Raw genomic sequence first — 20,538 nt, 5'->3', positions numbered from 1 at the left:
TCCTGTGATGAATTGTTCCTCTGAAAACTCACTGCTATTCATGTAATTTGGTTTCAGTTCCTTCCTCATGTCCTAACTCCTGTCCTACACACAAAATGTTTGCTTATGCTAGAATCTCCCACTTCATAATTTCCAAGTAATTTTTTCCCACAAGGATTTTTAATTCCTAGATAAATCTGGAGATTCAGTGACAGGTAGAGGATGGGGGAAAGAGAAGGTTTATATCACCCTGTTCCACAGTCTGTACACTACTTTGCCCCTTACCCAGATATATCAGTAATCTGTGAAAGAAAGATATGTGGTTAGTCAGCTGATGATTATTTTTGTTGAAGACATACCATGTCTTCCAGGGCTGCCTCGTATATTTCAGCAAAAGGAACTAGATAGAAGAAATCAGATAAGACAAATTAGAAGTTGAAGGCCACAAAGGGAATAGCTGGCAAAGCTACAATTTAAAGTGTTTGATTCTAAACTCCTACTTTTTCTGTGATTCCATGCTGCCAGCCTTTAGTGTAGCTAGGATTACAAGTGTGAGCCACCGGCACATGGCCATACCTGTCTTTTAAGCCATCACACTGTCACTGCGCTCATCTTTCTAGACTATAACTTATTTAGGTTAAAATTTATGAACTCATGTAGAATACAGACACATTGTAAGATCTCTTCATACCTATGGGTTGTCAGTGCCCATTGCCTAGTGGTTAGTTTGCACCTTGACAAAGGAGACAAAGACAAAACAGCAGTTAAGGAATTGTATCTCTTTACCTTGCATTCTACTGGTATATGAACAAAATATATAGCCATCCTGCCATATGAGAATCTAAGTCATGGACTCATATCCTTTTTAAGGTAATACTTGATTTTCTTACTAATCATCTGACACTCAAGAATGAACTGGTTAATTTCTGCTTATATATTCTTCTTACTCTCATAAACAACAATTTCTGTCTATTAAGATTTTAGCCTAGAATCGCATTTCTTCCAGGTAGTGCTTAATTAAATGTTAGCATTGAACTGGTCTTCTATAGAACTGTTACAGAAAATGTCAACATTTAATTGCTGATATCTCTTCTTAGGAATACGGTTTTTTTTTTTTCTCTACTTGTTTTCTGATCTGTTAGGGACACATCTTCTATATGGTTGATAGTCTCTAAAAACCCTTAAGTAACATTCTTTTTTCACCTACATGCTTCAACTTGTTTCTACTTCAAGTTCATTAGTTTCAACAAGCTGCCAAATGCAGAATCATAGTATCATTTACTTAGTGGCATCTCTGTAGACTACCCTTCACTTTTTTAGTTTAATATTCAGCCTCTGCCCAAGTCTTAGTACTACTCTGAGATTATATTTTCCATACTGGCTATGGTTTTAATAAAATTACTATCCATGATTTCTAGGACAAGATGTAATAACTACTTTTTTCTTTTTTTTTAAGACTAAAAACAATGATAGTTTATTAAAATTTACCAAAGTTTGGGATAAAATAATTTGGTTCATCTATGGTTAAACTATAGTCTAGTGTTCTAATATGCCATTCACATGTTCTCCTTAAAAACCATTTTTGTCAAGTTGCCAGTGGCTCATGCCTGTAATCCTAGCTACTCAAGAGATTGAGAGATGAGGATAGTAGTTAAAAGCCAATCCAGACAGGAAAGTCTGATCTCCAATTAACCACTTAAAAACCAGAGTGGTAGAGCTCTATCTTTGAGCTCAGGGACAGCACCTAGGCCCTGAGTTCAAGCCTCACAACAAAAGACAAATTAGGAGTTGGAGATATGGTTCAAGTGGTAGAGCATCAGCCAGTAAGCAAAAGCATCAGATACCAAGTTTGAATCTTGGTCATAGACTTAAAACTAATAAAACCATTCACAGTAATATTTCAGCATAAATTTTAATTTTTCAGTATTTTCACACATAAAATTGAAAAATTCCTCTCATTTTATTGAATTAGAAATTGTATTTTATAATTACAAAAGATTCAATATTAATTTACTATATCAAGCCAGTTCTCATTGTTATGAATACTCTTCTTCCAGGATTCACCAAAAGCCCAGCTACGCCGGACAATAGAATGTTGTCGGACCAATTTATGTAACCAATATTTGCAACCTACACTGCCTCCTGTTGTTATAGGTAGGTTAGCACATGCTTCTCTGCAAAATTTTCTGTTTTTAACAATAAAAAAGCTGCATAGAGTTCTAGGGCATTTGTTTTTTGTTGTTGTTGTTGTTGTTCTTTTTCTGCCTTTTAACAGGATATGATAGAAAGAGCCTGTGTTCATATGTTTTATGTCTTTCCACTATCAGGCCCATTCTTTGATGGCAGCGTCCGATGGCTGGTCGTGCTCATTTCTATGGCTGTCTGCATAATTGCTATGATCATCTTCTCCAGCTGCTTTTGTTACAAGTAAGATATCTGTGGGTTCTTCAAATTTCTCATTGTTATTATAAAGGTGATGCACAGAGGGGTTACAGTTACATAAGTCAAGTAGTGAGTACATTTCTTTTTGGATAATGTCACCCCTTCCCTTGGTCTCCCAGTTTTTCTTTCCCAACCCCACCCATAAGTTGTATATAGTTCATTTTCCACATGGTGTCCAGTGAATACCATTGCTGCAATTGTTCATCCTTTGCCCTTCTACTTTTGTGCCTCTCCTAACAATCCCAAACACATATAAGCAAACAAACAGAACAAAAAGGAAAGAAAACAAAAATAGCAAAAAAGAAAAAAATCTTGCTTTTATTTCCTGTACTTTATTTTGATAAATATTATTTTATATGATCAGATACACATAGGTATTGTGTCTTTCTGTTCCTCTCCTAAGAGTATTCACCTTTGGTCTCACTATTTGTGAATGCCTAGAGACCTGTATAATTTATTACATTCCTGTATCTTAGATTTAGCTTCCATATACAAGAGAAAGCATACATTGTTTGTCTTTCTGAGTTTGGCTTGTCTCACTTAACATGATTTGTTTTAGATCCATCTATTTCCCTGCAAATGAAATATTATTCTTCCTAATGGTAAAATTTCATTATGTATAGGTACCATATTTTTCAGATACACTCAAAATATTTTGTTCAATAAAGCCAGTTGGCAGAAAGCATTAACTGCTATGTACTGTTCAGAAATTGTTAATTTATATTCTCTAATTACATAGTTACTTAATTTAAATTAGTATATCCTTGAAGAGAAAAATTACCAATTAAATGGACACAATGTCATATTTCTTTTTTGGGGGGGGGTCCGGTTGTGGGGCCTGAACTCTGGGCCTGGGTGCTGTCCCTCAGCTCTTCAGCTCAAGGCTAGCGCTCTACCACTTGAGCCACAGCGCCACTTCCGGCTTTTTTCTTTTTGCTTATGTGGTGCTGAGAGGAATCAAACCCAGGGCCTCAGGCGTGCAAGGCAAGCGCTCTACCACTGAGCCAACTTCCCAGCCCACAATGTCATATTTCTATGTTCAAGAATACTTCTGATTTTCCCCCCTTATTTGTAGAGTGGTTAGTTTCTTAATGTCTGAATTTTTGTAGCTTGTCTCCAGAAACCAACTTGCTTATACTTTGGAGCTTCTAAAGTATTTGTACTTAATCGTAATACAGAAAGCAGTCATTAGAACAAAGACAGCCCCTGGTGAATATAAACTTCAATACTAATTGTCATAATGGGATAATATTAGATACCAGTGGAGCCATAAATAAAATCTAAGTACATGAAGAAATTTATTATATGGTAAAGGTAACATTTCAGATCACTGAGGAAATTCTTTTAAGGTAAATGGATTTTTGAGACTAGCTATATAGGATAAATGAATTTGGAAAAACTCTCTATACTGAAATAGATTAGAAACAGACAAAGTTATTCTTAGAGAGATCTGCAACCTGAAGAAAAGACCTAAAAATACTGCCATTAGGGTCCAGTAAAATAGCCTAGACAGACATCTTAAAACAAGACCTATAATTAATCAGCCCTACAAATACAGTAACAGCTGCCAGAGAGAACATCAGTGCTAAATACTGATTGTGAGAAACAGGAGCTGTAAGATTGCCAATGTTACTGCCTTCAAAGAGTTTGTCTGCCGGACACAGAAAGCACACAGTCATCCTCCAGCCTCTATAAGATCTTCCCTTATCCCTCAGTACATTTAAGATTTTCTCCTTTTATCACTGATTTTAAGCAATCCAATTATACCGTAATGTGTTTTCTTTGTTTGTTGTTTGGTAGTGAGGCTTGAACTCTGGCCTAGGACTGTCCCTGAGCTCTTCAGCTTAAAGCTAGCACTCTACCACTTGAGCCACAGGGCCACTTCTGGTTTTCTGGTGGTTAATTGGAGATAAGAGTCTCACAGACTTTCTTGGCTGGGCAGGCTTTGAATTGCGATCCTCAGATAGCAGCCTCCTGAATAGCTAGGATTATAGGCGTGAGCCACTGGCACCCGGCTTTTCTTTGTAATTTTTAATACTTAGAGAGTTTGGTAAGTTTTTTAGATATAGGGGTTCCTGATTTTCATTGAGTTTGGAAAATTTTTGGTCTTCCCTCCCCCATCCACCTTGCTGGGGCTTGAACTCGGGGCCCTGAACTCTTTCTGGGTCTTTTCCTCTCAAAACTGGTACTCTGCCACTTGTGCCAGAGCTATACACCTCCAGTTCCAGCTTTTATCTGATTATTTGGAGATAGTGATTCTTGGATTTGTCTGCCCAGGCTGGCTTTGAACCAAAACCCTCAGATCTCAGCCTCCTGAAAAGCTAGGATTATAGATAGCATGAGTTCCTGCTGCCCAGCGGTGCTGAACAATTTCTGGTTGGTGCTGAGTAGCAGTTTCCTGCCCTTCCCTAGAAGTAGGTTACTTCTTGTGGCAGGGTCTTATGTCCACAAGACTTTGATACCTTCCTGTCCCCTTCTTCCTTCTCCAGAACAGACAGCATTGCTAACACATTCCCCCTGAAGCAGAGAAATTTCAGTTCTGTTCCCTCAGAAGTGATAGTTCGTTGCCTGGAAGAAGTTATACAGGAAAAATAAATCATTGTGTGTAATGAGGCCATATGTTAATATATATACAGTCATCATAATGTAAATAGGGACGTTGATCTAAATAAATGATATGTTACAGCTGGGTTGGGACAGTTCAAGGATATAATTGTTTGTTCTTTAGGAAAGCATACAAGAGTGTTAAATGAGTTATATATTCATTTTCCAAAGTGTGAGGTCAATGGTTAAGAGCCCAAGATTGGAAAGACTGAAAGTACCAATGCAAAAATGTTACTTAGAAATGATGAGGCCAGAAGTAAAGAATTAAACCTCAAGAAGCTAATTTTTGTCAGGTATAATAATAATGCATACTTAAAATCCCAGCACTGGGGAGGATGAGACAGGAGGACCAGGAGTTTTAAGTCTAGCCCTGGTTATAGAAGAGATTACCCTCCCAACTCCCTATCCCCAACCCCAAAAAAGAAAGCTTAATGCAGTGGCTTAAGCCTATAATCCTAGTTGCTTGGGAGGCAGAGATGAAGAGATTACAGTTTAAAGCCAGATGGGCAAAAAATTCAAGAAAGTCATGTGACTGGGCACAGTGGCACGCAGATGTCATTGTTGTCCACATCATCTCAGAGAAGAATAAGTAGGATCACAGCCCAAAGCAGTCCAAACATGGATACAAGATTATAGCAGTAGAAAAAGTGTCTAGAGGCATGAGTCAAGTGGTAGAGTGCCTGCCTAGCAAGTTTGATCCCCTGAGTTCAATCACCAGAAACAAAAAGAAATGTGTGGTTCTGAAATAGGTAGAAGGAAAGAAGACAGGAGTGATGTTTTGTTGCTAAGCTAACAACAACTATGCGATATTTAAAATTAGAAGCTGGTGTCGGTGTGTCATACCTGTAATCCTAGCTACCCGGGAGGCTAAGATCTGAGGATCGCAGTTCAAAGCTATCCAGGGCAGGAAAGTCCATGAGACTCTTATCTCCAATAAACTACTCAGAAAAAGCTGGAAGTGGGGCTGTGGTTCAAGTGGTAGAGTGCTAACCTTGTGCACAAAGAGGCTCAGGGACAGCATCCAAAGCTCTTGAGTTCAAGCCCCAGGACCAGCAAAATATAAGATAAATGTAGATGAACAAAGAACTCTGATAAATATTAAATACTAAGTTTTATAAACAAAATTTGATAAGTATTGAAATGAACTTCTGGATAAAGGCATAGGACGAAATGAAAACTTATATGATAGTAGAAGGCTTGTACCTGGGACAGCCTTTAAGGAAGCCAGTGGAGCGTTTCATAGAATTCCAGATTCAGCTCTAACTTCCAGAAAGTAATACCAGAGAAATGTTCCATTTCACATTTGGATGTAATGAGATAGAAACAATCTACCTGGAGAGTAGTAGACAGCCACACAGTAGATTGCTGTATAAAATTCTAGGTGCATTGCTAAGTGAAAAGCAGTGTGGTCTGGGAGTGTAGCTTAGTGGTAGAGTGCTTACCTAGCATGAAAACCTGGGTTTGATTCCTTAGTACCACATACACAGAAAATGCCAGAAGGGGCGCTGTGGCTCAAGTGGTAGGGTTCTAGCCTTGAGCAAAAGAAGCTCAGAGACAGAGCTCAGAGATCAAGCTCCACTACTGGCAAAAGAAAAAAAAAGAGAAAAAGCAATGTGCAGGGCAGTGCATACCGTATACAGCCACTTCTGGAAGAAAGAGTAAAGCAGAGGAAGTTACCAACAGTATGCATTGTTCTGTTTGAATATGCATAATTTATAGTCACTAGGTTACTCAGGAATGAGAAATATTTCCATTTCTTCAGAAAAAAAAGGGAAATAGTTGCTTTCCAAAGAAGTGATTTGATGACTTAGAGATGGGTGTGAGAGGAAGATTTTTCACTGTACAGCCTTTTGTGCCTTTGAATTTCAAGCCATTTGAGTCAATTTCCTATGTATTTTTTTTCTTTATGATTATTTGTTTAGAGACACGTAAATAAAGTTACACTATATAACCCAGGTTGGCCAGGTCCTGTGATCTTTCTGCTTTACTTAGCCTCCTGAATGCTTGGCTTACAGGTGTGCCCAATCATACCAGGCAAGTCTATGTAAAGTTTTAAAAATGAAAATAAAACTGTAAATATGGAAGTGGAGCTGTGGCTCAAGTGGTAGAATACCAGTCTTGAGTGAAAAAGCTAAGGGACTACACGTACCAAGCTGTGAGTTGAAGCCCCATTACTGGTGCATGCATGCACACACACAACATGCACAGAACCATGTAAATATGGCTACCTAATATTGGAAACAAATCTATTTTGGTTTGTTCTCTCATTTCCATTGCATGATACAAATTCCAAATAGATTAAGGACTAAATGAGAAAATCAAAAAATTTAAACATTGAGAGAATGATTTATTACATTAGAGTTAGAAAGATTGAAATGAGATCAGTCACTTTACTACATTAAAATTAAAAATTGACATAAAACACCATAAACTGGAAAGTCATCATAATCACAGACTGAGAGAACATTATGGTAACATACAAGTATTAGAGACTAAGTTGGTTAATGTCCAGGTTATATAAAGGAGTCTTGTGAACCAATAGAAGAAAATATGAAACCTTAATTGAGTAGGCCGTTGAGGGAAAGAAACTGAGAAGGAAAATAATTCAGACTCATTAATAATTAGAGGAAAGATAATTAAATCATACTCATCCAGACTGGCAAAAGTCCAAAAATATGACACTTCAAGGTTTAGGGAAAGAGGAAATAGATATTGTGATGTTTTTCTTTTGGTAGGAGTATAATTTTACTTTGGAAAGCAGCTTGGTGTAGTATGTATAAAATTGGATTTGTGTATGTCATCAGGAAAATTACACATCAGCACCTAAGGGAAGAGCACAGAAATGTTTATTAAAACACCAATTACATTAGTAAACTTTGAGGAATAAATGTGGTCTCAGGCCAAGTCATGGCAAATTCTTTCCCTTTTCAAAATGAAATATATTTTTTTAATTTATTTTTTTATTTTTATTTATTTTTAATTGTGAAAATACTGTACAGAGGAGTTACAATTACATGGGCAAGATAATGAGTACATTTCTTATCAAGCATTGTAGCCTCCTCCTTTGTTTCCCCTTCCCATCCCATCCTCCCCCCCCCCCACCAAAGTTGTAAAGTTCATTTTAGACATAACGACTTGTACATCTCATTGTTGCAATGGGTCCACCAGTATCCCTATTTAAACGATTTGTTTTTTTCCCCTTCCCCTCCATAAATTATAACAACATCAAATACAGTGAAAGCAGGGGTTATACTATGGGGGAGGGACATACAAAGCAACGAAGAACTAAGCTTATAAACGTGTTAGAAACAATCGCATGAAAAAAACATTTGAATACATATCTTAGGGTTCATTTCCCTAACTTCAACTTATCTGACCTTTTCTGCTTGACTCAGACATATACTAGTTCTTGCAAATAAGGGAAACCATGGGGCCTATGTTTCTTTGGGCCTGGCTGAAATATATTTTTGTCATTTAACTTAAAAATGCAGTTAGAATCATAAATGGGTAAATATGAAGTTGAAAGCAAATACACTGCCTATCCTTTCTCATCTTTTTAAATTTTGACATGACAGAATTTTAAAATTAAGTACTTTTTACAGGTGGGATGCCACTTACATGTTTTTGTTTTGTTTTTAAGACAAGCTCTAGCTAGCTCTGGTTATCCTTAAATTGAAGATCTTTCTGTGTCTCTCAGTTCTGGCATTATAGATATACATCACCATGCCTAGCTTTTTTTCAGTTTTTTTTTTTTTAATCAACCAGTGCTCTGTAGACATCTCTCCATTTTTACAACACAGCGTTTTGCTTTCTAAACTCCCATTTCTAGGCATACTGTAACAGCCTATTTTCCTGTGACAAGACAGCTTTGGATATGATTCTATCTGAAGGAAGGTGATGGTATTGAGGACCAGTTTTTCTTAGCTCAAAATTTTATAGTTTTCCAATGTTAATACAGATTTTTCTGCTTTATTTGAAAGACATTATTGCAAGACCATTTCAAGCAGACGTCGTTATAATCGTGATTTGGAACAGGATGAAGCATTTATACCAGTAGGAGAATCATTAAAAGACCTTATTGACCAGTCACAAAGCTCTGGTAGTGGATCGGGACTACCTTTATTGGTAAGTTATAAAGATAAGACATGTGAACTTATGTGTGTGTGTGTGTGTGTGTGTATGTATACAAATATACACACATATATATATATAGATATACACATATGAGACAAATAAGAGCCATAGTAAGAAAGAAATGTGATTGAAGGTTGGCTTTTGTATTTTTGAAACAGGGTCTTATACCTTTCCCTAGGCTGGCCTCAAATTCATGATCTTCCTGCTCCACACCCTGATTAGATTGAATTAAAAATATGTGGGCTGGGGAGCTGGGAAGGTAGCTTAGTGGTAGAGCACTTGCCTTCTATGTATGAGGCCCTGGGTTCGATTCCTTAGCACCACATAAGCAGAAAAAGCTGGAAGTGGCGCTGTAGCTCAAGTGGTAGTGCTTGCCTGTGGTGCTGTGGCTCAAGTGGTAGAGTGCTAGGGATGGTTTCTAGGCCCAGAGTTCAATCTCTAGGACGTACAAAAAAAAAAAAAAAATAGATACAAGATAATCATATAGAATGAAATCTGTAGTCGAGTTGGAAAGATAAACTACCTTCATATGCAGACAATGATTATTTACATAGGAAATCCCAACAATGATAAAATAAGGTTTCTACAACTAGTAAGTTATCAGGTTATAGAATATGAAGTCATTGTATAAATATTATTGAATTAATTTATACTAGCAACAAATAATTGTGAAATGAAAATTAAGAAATTTATTAAATGTAAGACTTTCACAGTGAAAATTATAAAATGAAGATCTAAATGAGTATTAATATATCTTCAATTTATGAATCAGAGGACTCTATTTAAAGTATTAAGATTGTACTCTGTATTAAGATGTTGATGTTCAGGTTGGGCATAGTTGCTCATGTTTGTAATCCCAGCTACTTGGGAAGTAAAGATAAGAGAATCCTGGTTCAAGCTCATCTCAGGCAAAAAATTAGCAAGACCCTGTTTCAAATAAACCAAGTGGGGCCAGGCACACTGGTGGCCCATGTCTATAATCCTATCTATTTTATAGCTCTAGGCCACATGATTCTGTGAGTCTGCTAGGAACTGTGTTTGCTAGACTTGCTCAGGTAGAACTAGGCAATACAATTTATAAATAATATTAGCAGTTCACATGGTACTCTGTTGGAGTCAGAAAGAAAGGGCAAGCCTGGATGCATAAACATTGTCAAATCTTCGCTTGCAGCACATTTGCTCTCTGTTGCCCAAAGCCTGAGTTTGTGAGGAAGGAAACTACCCAAAGATGACTGTGTTGTGGTTTGTAGTTTGCTCTACTGTGTATGATTTCAGAATACATGGTACATTATTTCTTTTAAATATCTTATACATTTTAATGCTGGAGTTGGTTGATTGGTTATACCAAGATTTTTGATGGAATGGCTTATCGTATCTCTTACTAGATTCTATTTATCAAGATTCAAAACTTTTTACTTTTTTCTGTAAAGGTTCAACGTACTATTGCCAAACAAATTCAGATGGTTCGACAAGTTGGTAAAGGCCGATATGGAGAAGTGTGGATGGGAAAATGGCGTGGTGAAAAAGTGGCAGTCAAAGTATTTTTTACCACTGAAGAAGCTAGCTGGTTTCGAGAAACAGAAATCTATCAAACAGTGCTCATGCGCCATGAAAATATACTTGGTGAGTACTCAGTCTGCTCTGTATTCTGACAGGGTTAAAGCTGCAGGTGGAAACCTGCATAATGTATCCACATGAATTCAACTTCATATGTTTGGCTATCAGAAATTCATTAAAACTATACTCAGGCCCTTCATTTATTTACTGCCTACCTGAAGAAATAGCAGTGCATTTCAAATGGACAATAAATGTTATTTCAGTAGACTTACTCATATAGTAGTGTGGAAACCAAGTCTTTATAGAAATAAGGTGTTTCTGGGGTATCTGTGGCTATATGTTCTTATATTTACTTTTACCTTTCTTTAGCTTAACAAGCCAACATGCAGCTTCATCATATGTTCTGTACTTAGCATGTGTTCTGCTTCCCATCTCATTCACACAATATGAAGTAATTTAAGCATTATCTGATCAGCAGGGTCTATAGCTTTTTTGAGTTTTCTTTTCAGCAACTGTTTTACTGATTTGAAGAGTACATAGCTTGTTGCCAGGCATAAAACAGGCACTTAACTTGGTTTTCTATTTGTAATATAACAAATTACCATGAACTAGAAGGCTGAAAACAACAGAAGTGTATTTATTGCTTTGTAGCTCTAGAGAGGCTGGAAATTGGAAATCAAGCTGTTCTCAGGGCCATGCTCTCTCTCATGCTCTCTCGGTGGGCATCCTTTCTTGCCCTTTGGTGTTCTCTGGCCTTTAGACAGCACTCCAATCTCTTTTCTGTTGTCCCCATGGCCTTTTTTTAATTCATTTTTTTATTGTGAAAATACCGTACCAGAGGGGTTACAATAACATGAGCAAGGTAATGAGTACATTTCTTTTTTTTTTTTATTGTGAAAATACTGTACAGAGGAGTTACAATTACATGGGCAAGATAATGAGTATATTTCTTATCAAATATTGTTGCCTCCTCCTTTATTTCCCCTTACAATCCCTGACCTCCCATTTCCCCCACCCCCCACCTCTTGTCCCCCACCCCGTCCTCCCCCGCCAAAGTTGTACAGTTCGTTTTTAGACATAATGTCTTGTACATCTCATCATTGCAATGAGTCCGCCTGTATCCCTATTTAAACAATTTGTTTTTTCCCTTCCCCTCCCCAAATTATACCAACATCAAAAACAGTGAAAACAGGGGTTATACCAAGAAAGAAAAACCATTTGAGTCCTTATCTTGGGATTCATTTCGCCTAACATCAACTTATCTGACCGTTTCTGCTTGTCTCAGACATACACTAGTTATTGCAAATAAGGGAAACCATGGGACCTATGTTTCTTTGAGCCTGGCTTATTTCAATTAGCATAATTTTTTCCAAGTCTTTCCATTTCCTAACAAATGGGGCAATGTCATTCTTTCTGATGAAGGCATAGAATTCCATTGTGTGTATATACCACATTTTCTTGATCCATTCATCTACTGAGGAGCATCTGGGTTGGTTCCATATCTTAGCTATGGTAAATAATGCTGCAATAAACATAGTTGTGCTGGTAGCTTTAGTATGGTCTTGTTTATGATTGTTTGGGTAAATGCCCAAAAGTGGGATTGCTGGGTCATAGGGGAGACCTATGTGGAGTCTTTTGAGGAACCTCCATACTACTTTCCAAAGTGGTTGAACAGGTTTACCCTCCCACCAACAATGCAATAGGATTCCCTTCTGTCCACATCCCCTCCAGCATCTGTTGTTATTAGAGTTCTTGATTATAGCCATTCTAACTGGGGTGAGGTGGTATCTCAATGTTGTTTTGATTTGCATTTCTTTTATGGCTAGGGCGGATGAGCATTTCTTCATGTGTCTGTTGCCCATGGCCTTCTTTCCTATATGTCTACAATCGTATTTCTATCTTAGTCCTACCCTAATCCACCATGACCTCATCTTAATGTGATTCCATCTATACAGACCCTGTTCCTAAATAAGGTTACATTTATAAGTTCCCGGTAGACAAGATTGCAGGGGAGGGGTATGACACTATTCAACCCAGAATAGCTCCCGTGACCACTTTGTTAAGGAAAAGAGGAAGAGAGAAGGTGAAGATAAGTGAAGGATATGGGTATGGCAACATTGTGGCCATTGTGTAAACAAGGCAGCTATGGGATGGTGCGTTATGGGTAAATTAGGAGATTTTGCCAAGCAAATTAAGTTAGCTGCATATAATACACATAATACCTAAATTGTTCTTAGTATTCTGAATAAGCATTTATAACTATTCAGGGTGATCTCTGATAGCTAACTTTTTTAACATAACTGAACAGGTTTTATAGCAGCAGACATTAAAGGCACAGGTTCCTGGACTCAACTTTATTTGATTACTGATTACCATGAAAATGGATCTCTCTACGACTTTCTGAAGTGTGCCACACTAGATACCAGAGCCCTGCTCAAGTTGGCTTATTCAGCTGCCTGCGGTCTGTGCCACCTCCATACAGAAATATATGGCACTCAAGGAAAGCCTGCAATTGCTCATCGAGACCTAAAGAGCAAAAACATCCTTATCAAGAAAAATGGAAGTTGTTGCATTGCTGACCTGGGCCTTGCTGTTAAATTCAACAGGTACATCATGATTCTTTGCCCACTGTTTTAAAATTATTTTAATCTCTAAAAGATATTTGTTTATTTTCATTCATTAAGATAGGGGGTGGAAAGGTTTCTTTAAAAAAAACTATTCTGTCATACTTCTTTATTTTCTTTTTGATTCTTGGGGATTGAATTTGAGGCCTGCACTATGCAAGCATACAGTCTTTCTACTGAACGACATCCTCAGCCTATACACAGTTCTTGATTTCCTGCTGTAGAATTCCTCCTACTTCAGTTTGTATACAGCTACTTCATCCTTTTTACGGGTACAGTTTTTATGAAATAGAAGTTTTTCCATATTACAAAACATTAAAGTTGTTTGAAGCTTGTATTTCTTAAAAAGAGAAGACATTGTTGTATTTTACCCACATATATCCTTGAGGATTTCTGCAAGTGTTTCTTGATGATGGACTTCTATAGAAGAGGGGCTACTAAAATTTTGCATAGCCGGGCACCAGTGGCTCACACTTATAATCCTAGCTACTCAGGAGGCTCAAATCTGAGGATGGCAGTTCAAAGCCAGCCTGGGCAGGAAAGTCCATGAGACTCTGATCTCCAGTTAACCACCAGAAAACTGGAAGTGGTGCTGTGACTCAAAGTGGTAGAGCACTAGCTTTGAGCTAAAGAGCTCAGGGACAGTGCCCAGGCCCGGAGTTTAAGCCCCATGACCAACCTCCCTCTCCCCCCCCAAAAAAATAGTTGTTTTTTTTCATATACTTAATTGTGGCATACTGTGTATTATCCCTTCAGAAAGGGTTTCAGTTTATACCCATAAATATATGGAGATAAGTATGCTGTTTTTTATTACTACTTGGTATATCATTGTTAATTTTTTAAAATGAGAATTACAAAGTTTTAGGAACTGTTGAAGCCCTATATAACAAAAATACATTTGTTATTTCAGAATTCATTTTAGACCATAAAATTACTAATGAATAAAACTATAATCACCATCTAAATCTTTCTCCCTAATTAGTATTCTAAGTTGATTTAGGTATAAGTAGCATATGTTAGAATAAATGCCCCCTAGATGCTATTTTCAAAAATACAAGATATTATATTGAACTCTGCTTGAAGATAATTTCCAGAACCTACCAGGCCTCAAGGCACAAGCAACAAAGTATTCATGTATTTAACTCTAAAATTCAGCCCAAAACTTGTAAAACTGATCAGCAATTTATTAACATCAAGATGTGTATGAAAACATTGCTAACATAACTAAATTCATAGGACCCATGAAGGAAAAAATGTAATCCAGTCTCTTGAAGGCTGAGACTAACCTGTGAGAATGGAAAAGAAAATTATTCCTCTTTATTTTCATGTTCACTTCTTACATATAGTTATCTACCCTCTCTTAAAGAGGCCCCAAACTCAATGGCAAAAACTGACTTGAACAGTGAACACAGATACCTTGTATAAGTAAGGTGTTTATTGTCTTAATGGCTTCGGTGTGAAGTCATTAGTGTTTACTGCAGACAGAGCACTAAGGTTAAGATACTGCAGTAACCCCCACTAGGGTATTAAGTATATAGTACATATTGAAAGGATATATGATTTTCTACTCTAAAGATGCTAAATTTCATAATATATCTGGCCCCAATGATTTCTGACAGGGAAGGTGAAATGAATACGTATTTAGGCAGAAATTTTGATATATTTGAGAAAAATAGGAAAACTACTTTTTTCTTGACTTTGAGCCTGTGCATTGTCTTCCTTCTGTTGCAGTGATACAAATGAAGTTGATGTACCCTTGAATACCAGAGTTGGCACTAAACGCTACATGGCTCCTGAAGTGCTAGATGAAAGCCTAAATAAAAACCATTTCCAGCCCTACATAATGGCAGACATCTATAGCTTTGGCCTAATCATTTGGGAAATGGCTCGTCGTTGTATCACAGGAGGTAAGAGTTTGAGTATTATTTTCAGGGTTCTCCCCTCCCCCCCCCACAGTTGTGGGATCTGAACTCTGGGCCTGGGTACTGTCCCTCAGTTCTTCAGCTCAAGGCTAGTGCTCTACCACTTTGAGCCACAGGGCCACTTCCGGCTTTTTCTACTTATGTGGTGCTGAGGAATTGAACCCAGGGCCTCATGCATGCAAGGCAAGCACTCTACCACTGAGCCACCTTCCTAGCCCTATTTTCAGGTTTTATATGTATGTTTTGTCTAAAAAATAAAAATTTCATGGCCAGGCATGGTGTCATATGTCTATAATCTCAACTACTTGGGGGTGGACATCAGGAAGATCACAGTTTAAGGCCATCTTGAGCAAAAAGTTAGTGAGACCTTGTCTCAAACATCAAGCTGGAAATGTGTGATTCACATGCGTAATCCCAGCCAGAGAGCAAAAATCAGGAATAACTGTCTAAAAACAATGCTAAAAGGAGATAAGGATATGGCTTAAGTGGTAGAACACCTGCCTCGTGAGGCCTTGAGTTTAGTATTACCTTCCCCCACAAAGGTCCATTTATGTTATTTAGATGTTTTGTATGTTGGGTCCACAAGCTTATTTTCGAGTCCTTTGGTAGCACTCATAGAACTCATGTAATCATCCTCACTGCTCAGATTTATTATAGTATAAGGATGAAAGTCAGAGTCAGCTAAGGTGCCTGCAGCAAAATTCAGAGAAAACCAAGACACTCTTCTGAAAGTCCTCTCCCAGGGGAGCCTCTCAGGTTGAGATTCATTCTTCCCTCAATGAAGTGTGACATATGTGAAGTGTTGCCATACAGAGCTCAGTAGAGACCCTGCCAGCACATGTGTGTGTAGAGACCTGCCAGCGTGTGTGTGTGTGTGTGTGTGTGTGTCCTGGGGTTTGAACTCAGGCCTTGAGCTTGTTTGGCTCAAGACTACCCCTCTTTGAGCCACAGCTCCACGTCTAGCTTTTTGGGAGTTAATTGGAGCTAAAGAGTTTCATGGATTTTTCTGCCCAGCCTGACTTTGAACCTTGATCCTCAGATCTCAGCCTTCTGAGTAGCAAAGGATTATAGGTGTGAACCACTGACCCCCAGCTTTTTGTTTTTCCCCCCTACTTTTTAATTTTAAAAAAGAAAAGCAACATTTCATGAGTTTGCATGTGATCCTTGCTTGGAGCCATTGCTAGTCTTCTTTGCATCAATCAGTTTTAGTATATGTGCTGCTGAGGGGAAACTTTTGTTTTGGGAGTTCAAATTCAGGGCCTCACGCTTACTAGGCTGCTCCTCTGCCACTTGAGCCATGCTCTTGAACCCTTTTTTGCTTTAGTTATTTTTCAGAGAGAGTCTGACATTTTTCCCAGGTCTGCTCAGACTGGGATGCTCCTCTCTCCAGCCTGCTGGCTACTTGGGATCACAGGCACATACCACCACACCCAGCTTATGGGTTGAAACTGACTTTCACTTTATTCCTGGGCTGACCTTGAATATGATCCTCCTGAAGGCTGCCTCCCAGGATGACATGTGTAAACACTTGAGATTATAACATGAGCCATCACACCCACATCCTCTTTTCCTTTTTTTTTTTTTTTTTTTGGGTCCGGTCATGGGGCCTGAACTCTGGGCCTGGGTGCTTTCCCTCAGCTCTTCAGCTCAAGGCTAGCGCTCTACCACTTGAGCCCAGCACCACTTCTAGCTTTTTCTGCTTATGTGGTGCTGAGGAATCGAACCCAGGGCCTCAGGCATGCAAGGCAAGCGCTCTACCACTGAGCCAACTTCCCAGCCCCCTCTTTTCCTTCTTTATGGAGGGATCTGTTGCAGTTCTGTAACTCAGTGAGAGATCCCGCATTTTGTTTGCCATGTTTGTGCTTATCATGTTTTCTCATTCCCTGCAGGGATAGTGGAAGAGTACCAGTTGCCATACTACAACATGGTGCCCAGTGACCCTTCCTATGAAGACATGCGTGAGGTTGTCTGTGTCAAACGTTTGCGGCCAATTGTGTCTAACCGATGGAACAGTGATGAAGTAAGTGGAGCTGAACCCCTGTAACAAGTGATTAGCGAATGTTACCACAGGTATACCCTCTTCTCATTCACATTCTCTTTGCTTTTCAGTGTCTACGAGCAGTGTTGAAGCTAATGTCAGAATGCTGGGCCCACAATCCAGCCTCCAGACTTACAGCACTGAGAATCAAGAAGACACTTGCCAAGATGGTTGAGTCCCAAGATGTAAAGATTTGACAGTGAAATAGTCATGAGGAGGAATTCTAGACTGCCAGATCCTCTGGCACCAAAGGAATGGAGGAATTAGCATGGACCAAGGATGGTCCTTGGTTCTCAGACTCCTCACTACACCTTCACAGGCTGCTAACAAACTTCTCAGTACTCTGTAGAAGACAAGCTGGGAACTTCTAAACACTTCATTCTTTATATGTGGACAGCTTTATTTTAAATATAGTTACTGATGCCTTTTTTTTAAATTGGGTTTTATGAACTACATCAAGACCGCAATCCTGATTATAAGTCTCCAGTCAAACTTTGGGTACTGAATTGCCTGTTCATAGAATGGTGCTTTCTGTGAAAGCCTTAGGAGATAAATGAAAATGAGTTGAGCAGAGTGAAGAAATACACACTTTTGCCTTCTGCCTAAGAAAATGTAATGTTTGTGTTCTAACTTTGTAAAATAGCCTCTGGATTATCTCTCTAGGATACAGCTTACTAATGTTAGTCCGCCATGCCTTCTTTCTAATGGACTGCCTGCAAGTGCACGTCAGGACCCTCTGTTGCCATTGGAATTAGAAGAAAATTATTTATGAATGCACAGAAAGATATTGGTGGCCAATGGTTTTGTGCTTTAAAAAATGCAATATCTGACCAAGGTTCATCAATCTGTTAAAAGCCATACCTCACCTTGAAAACGAGGTAGCTTCTCCACCAAGTTTATTTTTAACATACTTGTTGTTATAAGGCCAAAAGAAGTCAGAAGTATCCGTAAATGTGGATTGTTTTCTTTCTACCACCATCTGTTTTTTAAATTGTTATTTTTACCATGGAAAGCCTCCTATCCAAAGTTGGAGCTTCCTATGCCATGAACCATGCTTGTAAAGAAAATACTTCTTACTGAAGTAAATTACCATATTGGGTAGCAATGTAAGTGCCTATATTTCTCCTGCATTCTGTATGCTCAGTAACTTTTAAAAGGGAAGTTATTTATATTTTGTGTGTAATGTGCTTTACTTGCAAATATCCTCTCCTTTACAACCATATTTTATATATGTACATAGATTCATATGAATATTAATATATTCATATGTACATTCATCCTATAGAACCAGCTCATATGTACCTCACATCCCATCCTTAGGGGAAAAAATTGTTTGAAAGTAGAACTACATAATGAGTTTTCAGAATCCATATATATTCAAAGTAATACATCAAATCTAGGACTTTTCTAATTTTAGGCAAAAACTTTGTTAAGATAATACCATCTCAGTTTTTCTTTATGAAAGGATTCTATAATTATAAATTTATCAGAGCTGATATAAATTTATCAATGACTGTTAATGTGTTTTAGACATCTAAATCATTTGAGATCTTTGGGTTTATGATTTCTGGTTCTAACTTGTAAAGACTGTGAGGAGTCGAGCAGTATCTGTATCTACAACTAATAGTTGTCTCTATAGCTGTATCTAGTCAGTATCTGTACAACTGTATATAGCTATTATTCAATCAAATTATACATATTTTACAGAAGACTTTTTATCTCTTTAAGAACAGTTCTGATTTACTTAACCATAGTACACTCCTGTCATGCTTTTTAAATACTATAGCTATGCTGAGCACACAAGTCATGAGAACTTCAAGTGAGACAGTTTCCTTTCATAAAACATGAAGTCAATGTGACTGCATCACCATACAGCCAAAAAAGTTTAAATTAAGTGGGAAGAAATCAGAGCATATATTCATCTAGCACCAAAAACATGACTGCCAATTGAGGCTGAAACTTAGCTTACTCTCTACACATCTTATTTCACAAATTTGAGTTCTTCAGCTGTTTTCCTAAGTTTTCATTAACATAATAATTAGAGTGTCAGGTATTCATAAAGAGCAGCATATTTGTCTATTGGTAATACTCAACTTGCTTTTTTCAGAATATGTTCCCCACCTGCTTCCTGAGAAAGACAGATAAGTTCATAAGAATTGCTGTGATTTGAGAACACTTAGAAAATATGGCATACTGAGTCTAAGTTAACTTTGATGTGTTTTTGACTTGTCAAAATATAAATCTTTAAAATTACTTGTCATCATCCATAGGAAAGGCAAAATTTTTTTAGAAATATTTTTAATGGTGTGTTGAGGCAAAAATGGACAGTTATGTGAGGCTACTGTAATGATTTTAAAATTAACTTGGTCTTAGTGCTGTCAATAATCTTAGAAACTTGATTAGTAAAAACATTTTACAGAATAATGTGTTCTTTAAAAGAAGCAGCTGCTACTTCATCTGGAATCCTAAAATATAAAGAAGGTATCTAAAACTATCCCCCCCCAATCTTCTCTTATGTTTGACAATTCATCCAGTAAGTCAAATATAGACAGAATATGTGACACCAGTAAGAGGAAGTATCTATCATGTACTTCCTTAGTTCCTAATCTTGGAATCTATGATTTGGTCCCATATACAATGTAGTGTTTTTAAAGTTTGTGGTGTCAAGCCAGGAACTGCTTAGGAGGCTGAGATCTGAGGATCATGGTTCAAAGCCATCCTGAGCAGGAAAGTCCATGAGACTTTTATCTCCAATTAACTACCAAAAAGCAAGAAGGGGAATTGTGACTTGGGTAGAACTTAGCCTTGAGCAAAAAAGTTCAGGGACAGCACTCATTTCAAGCCCCAGGACTAAAAAAAGCCTATGGTTTCATTCAGTCTCTTTAAATATTTAATGTATGAAAACAAACCAGCAAAAATACCCTGAATAGAAACAGTAAAATTCTCAAAGAAATTTCTCATTGCATTTGTTTGCACTGTTAAGTAATTTTGTAGGGCATATTTAGATTTGCTTCAGTGATCACTCTAAGCTTTAATTCATTATGACTTCATTTCTGAATTTCTCTGGAAGTACTTTTACAAAAGCTTTTTTCATCAGCATTTTATGTTGCCTTTCCAATGTCTAGAAGTGTTTGTAAACCTAGAAAGTGACCTTTTTGTTTTCATAAACTGTTGTGTTAAAATGTGCCAGATTTTTTATTTATTCACTCTGACAATATTCAAGAATTTTTTCCCAATG

General features: G+C 37.7%; 1 protein-coding gene across 1 annotated transcript in view; it reads left to right on the top strand.

The window, feature by feature from the left end:
* The window catches only part of Bmpr1a (bone morphogenetic protein receptor, type IA), a 132,779-nt gene extending 112,807 nt beyond the window's left edge, over positions 1 to 19,972 (top strand). The window contains exons 6-13 of the mRNA XM_013032094.1: positions 2,037 to 2,133; positions 2,307 to 2,406; positions 9,006 to 9,150; positions 10,590 to 10,782; positions 13,025 to 13,322; positions 15,072 to 15,247; positions 17,152 to 17,282; positions 17,372 to 19,972. Coding sequence (XP_012887548.1) covers positions 2,037 to 2,133; positions 2,307 to 2,406; positions 9,006 to 9,150; positions 10,590 to 10,782; positions 13,025 to 13,322; positions 15,072 to 15,247; positions 17,152 to 17,282; positions 17,372 to 17,497 — 1,266 coding nt within the window. The 3' untranslated portion in view covers positions 17,498 to 19,972. The remainder of the gene's footprint in view (positions 1 to 2,036; positions 2,134 to 2,306; positions 2,407 to 9,005; positions 9,151 to 10,589; positions 10,783 to 13,024; positions 13,323 to 15,071; positions 15,248 to 17,151; positions 17,283 to 17,371) is intronic.
* The last annotated feature ends 566 nt before the right edge of the window (positions 19,973 to 20,538 follow it).

This window comes from Dipodomys ordii, unplaced genomic scaffold (genome assembly GCF_000151885.1).
Source record: "Dipodomys ordii isolate 6190 unplaced genomic scaffold, Dord_2.0 Scaffold148, whole genome shotgun sequence".
NCBI classification, from domain to species: Eukaryota; Metazoa; Chordata; class Mammalia; order Rodentia; family Heteromyidae; genus Dipodomys; species Dipodomys ordii.
This window is presented reverse-complemented; position numbering and strand designations above follow the sequence as displayed.